We start from the raw sequence: 10,530 nt of genomic DNA on the forward strand, positions 1-10,530 counted from the left end.
CAGTTCACATAGAGGAATTTGCTGCAGATTGCTCCCGAATTCACCTCCTATTGTTTTCAATGGAAGTTACAGATCGCGGAAGGATGCGGAAGAAAGAAGTGTCCTGTTCGACTCACTCGTGATTTGGCCCATTCATCCAGGCCTAATCAGAAGTGGGATGCCTAGCCCACTCAAAAATGCCGGTAGGGGAAAATGAAGAGGAATTTCCTCTTCATTTTCCGCCATATGAACAGAGCTTTACAGCACTGGCTTTGTAAGTTTAAACAATGTCACTAAATCCATAATACAAATGTAGATATTTATTTAAACAGAAAACTGTTTCACGAAAGAATAACAAAGCACTAAAAGGGTGCATGCACACTACGTAACGCCGGGCGTGTATGAGAGCCGTACACGCCGGCATTACGGCAGACTGCCGAACACTTCCCATTCACTTCAATGGGAGCGCTCGTAAACGCCGCTGTTACGAGCGCTCCCATTGAAGTGAATGGGAAGTGTTCGGCAGTCTGCCGTAATGCCGGCGTGTACGGCTCTCATACACGCCCGGCGTTACGTAGTCTGAATGCACCCAAAGAGTGACCTGATCAGTGACTACTGCCTCGGTCAGCTTGTTTTCTTTTTACCATTACAATGGTGGCAGTTTTTATGTATATTGGATAATAAAAACAAAACAAAACCCTTAATGGCATAGAGAAAGTGCAGGCTGCGTCACACTGAGCAAAGAAAAAGGATTTTTTATCCTGTTCTGCCTGTAACTTTAGATAATCCCAGAGAAGGTGGTACTATTGACTTTTGTGATATCACTCTTCCCCCCCATTATCAATCAAAGCATACTTGACATTCAACCCCTTGAATGCTGCGGTCAATGCTGACCACAGCACCTAAGTCGTTTTACACAAAAAAGTAAAAATAAACTTTTTTCGCTAAAAAAAAAATTTGTATCACCACATCCATAACACCATAATAAATTAGTACATTATTTATTCTATATGATAAACATCATAAATTCTAAAAATAAAATGCCAGAATTGATATTTTCTGTTCGTCATACCTCTCAAAAACGAAAAAACTGATCAAGTCTTATGTGTTTTATATATATATATATATATATATATATATATATATATATATATATATTATACTATACGTCTGCGGTGTTTGGAGAATTGGGTGGAGACAGACGCTTTTCGGGAACATGTCCATTGGCGATGTCATGAGGAAGGGACATGTGGTGGAAAGGCGTAGCCGTGCTTTTTCAGTTGATTCTTTGAAGTGGATATGTGACTGGAAGCATTATACCGTGATGTATGAGGGTGAGTTCACATGGAGTAAATGCGCCACGCAATTCGGCGCGCTTAAGCACGTGTACGCCACGCTTTTTTACGGTGCGCATATGCGCCACTTTAACGCCGCGTAGACGGCCTATACGCGCACCGTTAAAAAAACGCGGCGGACACGCTCCGTAAGCATGGCAAATTGCGTGGCGCGTAGACTACTTGTGAACTCACCATGAGAGTGTTTTTTACTTGTGTATGTGGTGTAGTGGCGTATTTTATTTATAGGAAGTGTTTTGTGTGACTTTTTGTTTTAGTGCACTTTTGAGGTTTGAACTTACTTGTGTATGTATTGTAGTGGCTTATTTTATTTATAGGAAGTGTTTTGTGTGACTTTTAGTTTTACTGTACTGTTTGAGTTTGAACCTGCAATCATGTGATTGCAAGTCCCATAGACGGCAATCCAAGTGTATTGCCGTGTATGGGATATAGAGTGTGTTAGCACTGCGGGAGTCTTCAGTAGGCTCCCGGCTGGGCGCGGAACAGGTCGGCTCCTGCGAGTTCGCAGACAGGAGCCGTCTGCAACGTAGAAGGTATGGGGGGGGGGGGTAACTGTTCATGCCTGCAGTCAAACAGCAGTTTGATTGCAGGTATGTTACTATTGAAGGTATGGGGGGGGGGGGGGTTAAGTGTGCATGCCTGCAATCAAAGTACATTTTGATTGCAGGAGTGAGGTATACCCGGCAAGCAAAGGAGATTGTATGTGTCTTACTATCACGGCTGGTGTTAGGGCAGCCGTGATGGTAAGATGTGAATGAGCGTGCTCGGAGGCAGGAATATGCTGGCGACTGGAAGCGAAACAGGTCGGCAGGCAGGAGCCGGCCTGCGAATGAAAGGGTGGGTGGGTTAATGGCGGCCATGAGCAGCGGGGCTCCGCGTGTGGCGGAGACCCGGTTGCTATGGTCACCACAGATTAGGAATGCAGGAAAGTGGCTGCCGTGAGGTGGAGCGTTTCTGGGGATGTGGCGGTGGGCCGTGATGGTTGAGATGGTCGTCCTGTACGCCGTGGGGCACTGTGGAAGAGCTTGTGAGGTGTTTTTTTTATTTTTGAGGGGGGGGGGAGTGGTGTTGTAGGCCGGAGGTGATGTGATGTGCCGGATGGCCGGGCGACTGTGGTGAAGGACAGAAGAGGAAGAGCAGGGCAGCTTATGTGTGTGCTGCGAACTTACCGGTGAGTGTGCAGACAGTGAAGGAAAGTTGCCGGGTCGGGGCTGAGTGGCGGTGTGGGCCAGACTGTGTGTGCGCTCTGCGGTCTGATGTGTGCCGTGCGGGCCAGACTGTGTGAGGGCTCTGCGCGGGAACTGTGCTTGTGGCGTCATCAGTGAATCAGTGAAGTGCAGTTGGTGTGAGTGGCCAAGCGGTGGCGTGCGGCTGATAAGAGAAGATGGCAGTGGCACGCGGCTGATGAGAGAAGATGGCGGTGGCAGAGCAGGACCTTTGTTTTTGGGGTTATGTGAGTGTGTAAGGTGTGGAAATACATGTAAATGTGATGGAGTGGGGTTAGGGCTACCGTAGAGGCAACGATATGGAGTGTGGAGGTATTTTGGGGCCGGAAATGCAAGGAAGTGTGTGTGTGTGGGGCTAGGAGTCCTACTTTTGGGACTGTTCTGCTAAGGAGCCATGTTGTTTAGCGGCACGAAAAGTAGCCTAGGTTTCAATCGCAAGCAATAACTATGTTTCTGGAAAATTTTAGGGAAATCCGTCCAGCCGTTTTAGCGTGATTGAGGAACTAACATCCAAACATCCAAGTAGGATATATATATATATATATATATATATATATATATATATATACATATATATATATATATATATATATATATATATATATATATATATAAATGTCTTGTAAAGTTACATTGAAGTTAAATTTGAAAAGTTACAAAAACGGGAGTCCAGAAAGGGATAAAATTTTATTGGTTTAACCTTTTCCAATCTGTGCAGTATATTTCTGTGCTCCTAGATGCCATCTTCAATAGTTCATAGCATGCAGCTGGTTTGGGGATCATCCGTGCCACCTCTTGGACCACCCTTGATGAGATTGTGGGGTCTGAAGGTTTATCATGGTAGCCAGGAAGTTGAGGTCTCCTGACTACCTTTCCCTATTACATATGGGGAGACTAAGAGTGATGTACTACAATACAATGTACTGCAGTACATTAAACTGGGGATCAGCAGATCCCAGGTTCAAGTTTCCTTGTTGGACAGGAGAAAGTTAAAAATCCTTTAATCCTGCCCCAGTGGTATACTTTCAAGTTCTTGGGCCTCAGTGCAAAATTTATAATGCATTCCCCACTTAACATTTGCAATCTATAATACTGGTCTCTTCTTCTGTTACAGAGAGAACTTTGGGACCCCTCAGGGCCAGTGTTTTATAGTGAATCCTACCTTTTTCCCCAATAGCCCTGTATTGTCCCTTTAAAAGAAAACATGTTGCTTGCACTGTTATAACTTTGGATTGCAGCATGGGCCTATCCTCTAGCATCTAAATCTGCTAGAAACAAATTCCGACCGTTATCACCAGTTCTCAGGGACCCTCCCTACGGCAACTTTATGCACTGGTCTTGGCCCTGCAGCAACTTTTTATCTGAAGCAGAACTAAAGTATAAAGGGACCCCTGTGCAGCTGTACCTTCTGCACAGGCTTTATGTCCACCCACAGCCACTCCACAGTCTCTCCTGGTCTACAAAAATAGAGAAGAGTGGCATATTCTACAGTAAAAGTTGCACCAGAATAAGTGCTGGAAAAGTACATCCAAGAGCAATATGATCAACTGTATTAGGCATGACTTGATAGATCAATGCTGAGATGCAAGATAAAGGCAGCTACCGTTTGCTGTCAAGTATAAGATATGAAAAATTGATTTGGAGTTCTAGAGGAGTCTTATCTGCTGGGATGGCTGTGACTAACCTGCATCCCCATATGACCTCTAACCTGGAGGGGCAATTCTTTTTTTTATGATAAAAGTGTTGTCCAGGATAACCATTTTTTATATTCAGCTGGAAAAAAAAAACAACAAAAAAACAAAACAAAACATACTCATCTGTCACTGGTGCTCCAGTGTTTTTGTCCCGTACCCCTTTCCTCAGGCTACTGGTGACCTCAGAGGTCACATGATTGCTGAAGCCAATAAGTGGCATAAGGGCAGCTGATGGAAGCACCACAAACAGGAGAGTATTTTTTTTTTCACTTTCCCTGTCTGAATATGAAAAAAAAAACAAAAAACGGTTATTATGGACATCCCCTTTAACTTCCCATTCCAATTAAGCTGTGTTCATTCTTAAAGACAATTTCCTTAGAGCAGGCAGAGAAACATGGACCCATGAGGCTGTAATTGACTTTCATGATGGTCCTTTCATTCGTCTTCTACACTAACAAGTTCCCAACAAACGTATTGTAGGTCCTTACAGCAGACTGACTGCAAATACACATTTAATAATATTTTTATCAACCCCCTCCAAAATTACTATTTTAATAAGGCTAGGGTCACACTTGGTTTGGTGTAAGTGCTCTGCGTATACGACAGGAATCTCCTAAGATATGTCTGACACTCATAAACTTTTACTTTCAAGAATATTCTAAAGGAGTGTGCATTTTTCATGTGTTTTGTCTGATTTTGCCTCACTGCTTGTGTTGTACGGGACTTTTCCCCAAATACCACCCCTGTCCCTTTTATCACTATTCCACGAATTGGAGATAAGTGCTGTTTGTGGGAAAATCCACTTAAGGCTAAGACCCCACGTAGTGAGCCACTGCCGAAAAGCACTGTGGAAAATACTACAGCGGAAACGCATCAGGTTTTTTTTCTGCAGCGCTTTTCACAGCACTTTATTATGACCAGAGACCCTCTAAGTCTCAGTCATAACTGATTACTCAGGAACTACCATTGAATTTGTAAAGAACAATTTAGTCTTAATGGGATTTTCTATGATTGATAATATTGATTTATTGTCTTGGACAAGGCTTTTTGCATTTTTTATAATGCATTGCTTTTCCTACACTAGACAAAGTATTTGCATTGTTGTCCTTTTATATAATAACACTTTGCTGTATACAAGAGACACGTCTTACTATTATGAGAATTTCATTAGCAAGCGGTTCTTATGGCTATAATTGAGAAAATCATAGAAGTTTATAAAATATCCGCAGAATATAAATATAGATATAGACTAAAATGATGATTCATATATTTGGGGTTATTAAACATATGAACGCTGAAATATAGTGCATGAGTGCATTCACTAAAAATTCCAACTTTTTATTCCATAATAAATGTGCCCCTATGAGATAGGGGCAGCACAGCCTAACTTGATTTTTTTTTCCAATGGCTTTTGTTGTATGATATCACGCAGCAGTATATTGTAGGATCAAGTCAAAGTCTGCAACATCTCTATACATTAGTGACAATGTGAAGAAGGAGATTTAGACCTGAACTGAAAATAAAAAGTTGAGCAAATATATATTTCTGTTGCTGTTGGTTGAATGATGGGAGGAAAGGACTTGCTGGTATACATAGGCTGTTTGGATACAGGTTTCCATATAGGGAACTATTGAAAGAAAATTTCAACTTTGGTGAAAATATTTAGTGGACCTATATTTACATTTTTATGCATGCAAGGCAATTATTTGCTATCCCAGCTCATACGCCTTTAAACTTGTTGCAGTATTTTGATGAAGGGTTTTATTTAGTTACCTTAGTGGTCAGTGGCATGATCTGGTCTTGCTCCAAAATACTGAGGAATGGTATCTCCAAGAAACTGGACAAAAAATCCAATTGTAGCAGCTCCTCCTGTGACTGAGGGAATGCCAGCACTGCAGCCACTCCTTGGGCAACTATCACCTGGCATAGCCATTGTGCCAACGATATAGGATCCCTCTCCCTTGGAGCTCCCGAAACCACCTCTAAACTCAGATTGTATGGGAGCAAACTGCTGCGACTGATCCGGGCCAGAACATTCTGGATTCTTGTCTGTGAATGTCCAGCCAAGGGTAAGAGGGCACCAAGACGAACTGTATGTCCAATTCGGGCGAGAATACGACATGGCTGTGGATGACCACAGCAAGGCACCAAGCTGCAGAATAAACCAAGGTATACACAAATCCAGTGCAGAATATCCATGAGGTAAAGCCAAAGGGGGAGGGGGCAAGGAAAGGTGGATGAAAAAATGACAGAGGTAGAATTGTGGAGAATGATTTAGAAGATAGTAAAGATGGACAAGAAACCAAGCAGGCAATAGGGAGATGTTGAGAGAAGGTAGAGAAGAATGATGAGGGAGGGTAAAGTGCACGAGAAAGGAGGTCAAAGGGAATGTACAAGGATAAAGGTGATGATCATCTCTATGAGCTAGTGTCAAGTATGAAGGTAAAGAAGGGAGGGTGTCAGCATAGAGGGAAGAAAAGTAAATGGTGGAAATATGAGGAAAGTCTGTCCAGGATGAATCAGACTGGATGCTGAGTTGAGCTCAGCTCTGCCACTGTTTGCTGGAGTCTGGTGATACTGACAGAACAGAGCGAGAGAGGGGAGGGAGAGAGATCAGGAGGGAGAGAGGGACCAGAGGAGAGGAGGTCAAAAATATTGATGAACAGGAGAAGGAAAGCAAACAGAAGAGGATGAGATAAGGAATGCCAGAGGTGATTCTGGAAAGGGAAACATTGTAAAGTGACAAAATTAAACTGCCAGTCACAGAAAGGGGGAACGTAAGAGCAGAGCAGGACAAGCAATGAGATTTTGGAAGGCTGAAAGGGTTAACTGGAAAAAAGAAGAAGATTGGAAACCGATAGAAATAGAATGTTGTAGGTAGATTGTAATGTTGTGTCTGGTACAGGATCACAGATCTTAATGCCAGTCTCTAGAGAGATGGGTCCTGGGCATTGACAAATCTCTGAGACTGTCTAGGGTACTGGTTAGAAGACAAGGGTAAACGGACAGGAAGGACTAATAAGAATGTGAGTGTGGCAAGGAGATTTCAAGGTAGAAAGCATAAAGCTTAATGTAAAAAGTCTAATTCAAGTTTGGAATCACAGAAACAAAAGTACAGCAACATAGATACAAAAAGCGCATAATAAGCGAAGCACACAAGGGATCATCACAGGATATACTCGAGGTGTTTGAGCCATTTTAGGTTTCTACACACTGCAGTGGTGTCCTGATAATCGTATGTCCTGTCCAACACTGCTGAGAACTGCGATCTAATGCTTAACTCTCTAAATTCTACTGTCTCACAAACGGGGCTTTTGCTTAGAGCAATGTTGTTTGGTAAATACTGGGGCTATTCGGGGTCACTATACAGTATATTTGTCTGCCCGCCCTGTAGTTTGCTGAATCTGGATGCTATTCAATATAAGTCAATTTTACCAGGGGAAAACTGCCAACAGGAGATGGAAGGGAGGAAGCAATGCCAAAACGGAGGGAGTTAAAGGACGACAGTAGACAGAACTGTGGGCTGAGGGGAGACAGGAAGAATTATGATGTTGGAGAGAAGTGAGCTATGAAACAGTTGGTGAAATGAAGCAAGGAATGATGATACATGGAAATGAGGGGGAAAGACCAGTTTTGATGTCCTGTGCAACAGGAGGGTGGTGGTAACTCTGCGGTTGAGACTAGTTATGTGCAGCAGTGTTCACGCTGCATTAGGCACACGCTGTGATGCAACCGAGAGAGAACAGAGGTATGGAAGGAAGTATGGCAGGAAATGTAAGAGAGAATTCAAAGATATTTCTAATATGTGTGTAATCATGGATGCAAGGCAGTAATATACTGTAGATAAAATAGCAAAGACATAGGTCTTGATATGCAGCAGATGGTTGTCTGAAACAGGCAGTCCCTAACAGGTGACGGAACAGGGATGTACAGTATCTACAGTACATCATCTACGTGCTGCTGACATGTGTATCATAAAGGAGTGCCACCGACTGCTTGCTCAGAGCTTGTCTCACTGTATTTGTATGCAAGCAGGTAGTCAATCTCTTGCTTGTGCGTGTCACAGACAGAGGAAGCCCCTTTGTGTGTATGTGACCAACACCCTAATGAAGCTGGAGCATTTTTCCTGTCAGTCAGCGTGACGTATTTTCACTCCAAGCTTCCACAGAAAACACACACCACACTTAGATTAATCACTTATATGAATCTGAACACAGGATCTAAGAAAAGAAATCTTACAGGTTTATGGTGGATAAACAATTTACTTACTAATATGGATGTCTGGAATTTGTCACATTATTGGAATAACAGGTTTCTTACAATGTCTGGAGAATTATCAGCAGATATGCCAACCTTTTTTTTTTATCATGTATTTTATTAAAGGATTTTTAAAGTATACAAACTGCAATAAAATAATTCAATATAAGTCAGGGTATATCAAAATATAATGATAATGAAGAGGGGGAAGAAAAGGAAAAGGAGGGGTGGTGGGTGAGTTTGTGGTGGGGTTGAGAGAAGGAGAAACGGGAAAGGGGGTAAGTCAGGAGAGATCGGGGTAGAAGGGACATAGGAAATAGAATGTGATACATAATCAACAATCAAAATCAACAAACTGAGTTCCAGTGATCATTGTAGTTCCACCGCTCAAAAGAAAAGTAGGAAAGGTTCCATTGGCTCAGTTGGCTGATCAGGAGGGCCAGCTCTGTCCTGGGGAGCCCCTTGGACCCAGTACAGGTGGTGGGTGACAGAAGGATACTGTCTGTGGTGACCTCCATGCGGGAGAACAAATCCCACCCATGTATGGGACCCTGATGGGACTTGGCAGCACTGTAAGTGACCGTCTGCTTCACCCCAAGTGTGAGAAGGAGCACTATCACAGGTCCTTCCTTCCAACCGCGACCAGGCTGTATAATCTACATCAGACCAAGCGAAGATCACTCCGCACAGAGAACTAATGATTATGACGATAACCATGAAGTCTTCCTCTTTCTCTTCCGTTTTTTCCTTAGCTGCTATGGACTCCTAGTATATCTTCTCTTCTCAGCTTATGTGTGTCTACGTCTGTAATATATTACTGTGTATTATCCTGTATCTGTATTACTATGCTGCTGTAACATGCTGAAATTTCCCCAATGTGGGACTATTAAAGGATTATCTTATCTTATCTTATTAAGTAATATTCAAATTAGTTATTAACAATTAACAATGTGATACCAATGGAAATGAGTATCAATGAGAAATTAGCACTCATATCATGACCATGTTACCCATTTACCCCATAAACTCTTAAAGGCAGGGGTATTACCCAATCTATATGATAACAAATGTTCCATAGTGCAGTTGAAGACCGCTCTAGTGATTTCAGGTATACAAGGGAGGTCAGGGTTTTTCCATAGTTGGGCAATCCTAGATCTGGTAACAGTCAGTACGTGGAAAATGATACATTGATTGTCTAGGCATAGCATGTCAATGCCTAGTGAAAGCAAAGCTTCATGGGGTCCCCAGGGGAACAGATACTGGACTATAGTACACAGTAGGCTACAAATTTGGTTCCAGAGTTGAGTAAGTTGAGGGCATGACCACCATATGTGAAGAAAAGAACCAGTTTCCATATTAAATCTCCAGCAGGTTTTGGAAACTGTGGGGAAGATAAGTGTACTACCATCTATATATCAATTTTCTGGAGGACTCCAGATGATCAATGCAATGGGATACCCTTGAAGGTAAAGAAAATACCTCAGTCCACTGAGTATCAGTGAATGTCTGGTTGAGATCGGATTCCCTAAAACCAAGTTGTAGTGGGAGTGGTCACTAATGGTTTTATAACTATAAGAGAATCTCTTAGTCGTTCTAGAAGAGTTATAGATGTACAAGGCAAATGGAGATTTAGGGGCATCCCTAGAGCAAGTGACCTCTTTCGGAAAGTGGCGAACTTGTAGATGTTTATAGAAATCATGTTTGAGGACCTAGAATTGGTCACAATGGTGTCTGACTCTGCACTGACAACATCAGGGCACCCCAAACAGCCAAACAGTTGGCACAGTATATGGAAAGCGCCCAAGGGGAACAATCACCAACAACATTTGTGCAGCCCCCTCATCACCGGTACCAATGTTAGTAACATGGAACAGCACCAGCGCTGTGCCCTTGTGTCCAAAGACTGTGACAAGTCTGCGCTGTCTGCACCCGGCAATCCCAACTGCAGCGTTACCCCTCCCATCTGGTCACCGCACTTGCATTGTAGGTAGTGTAACTTTAACAGCTGACAATAGAAAT

The 10,530-nt window shown here is 42.8% G+C and overlaps 1 protein-coding gene across 1 annotated transcript in view; it reads right to left on the bottom strand.

Annotated features, from left to right (window-relative positions):
- The window catches only part of GRIN3B (glutamate ionotropic receptor NMDA type subunit 3B), a 116,920-nt gene extending 110,113 nt beyond the window's left edge, over positions 1 to 6,807 (bottom strand). Inside the window, exon 1 of the mRNA XM_075282939.1 lies at positions 6,028 to 6,807. Coding sequence (XP_075139040.1) covers positions 6,028 to 6,453 — 426 coding nt within the window. The 5' untranslated portion in view covers positions 6,454 to 6,807. The remainder of the gene's footprint in view (positions 1 to 6,027) is intronic.
- Positions 6,808 to 10,530: the final 3,723 nt, after the last annotated feature.

Source organism: Leptodactylus fuscus, chromosome 1, assembly GCF_031893055.1.
Source record: "Leptodactylus fuscus isolate aLepFus1 chromosome 1, aLepFus1.hap2, whole genome shotgun sequence".
NCBI lineage: Eukaryota > Metazoa > Chordata > Amphibia > Anura > Leptodactylidae > Leptodactylus > Leptodactylus fuscus.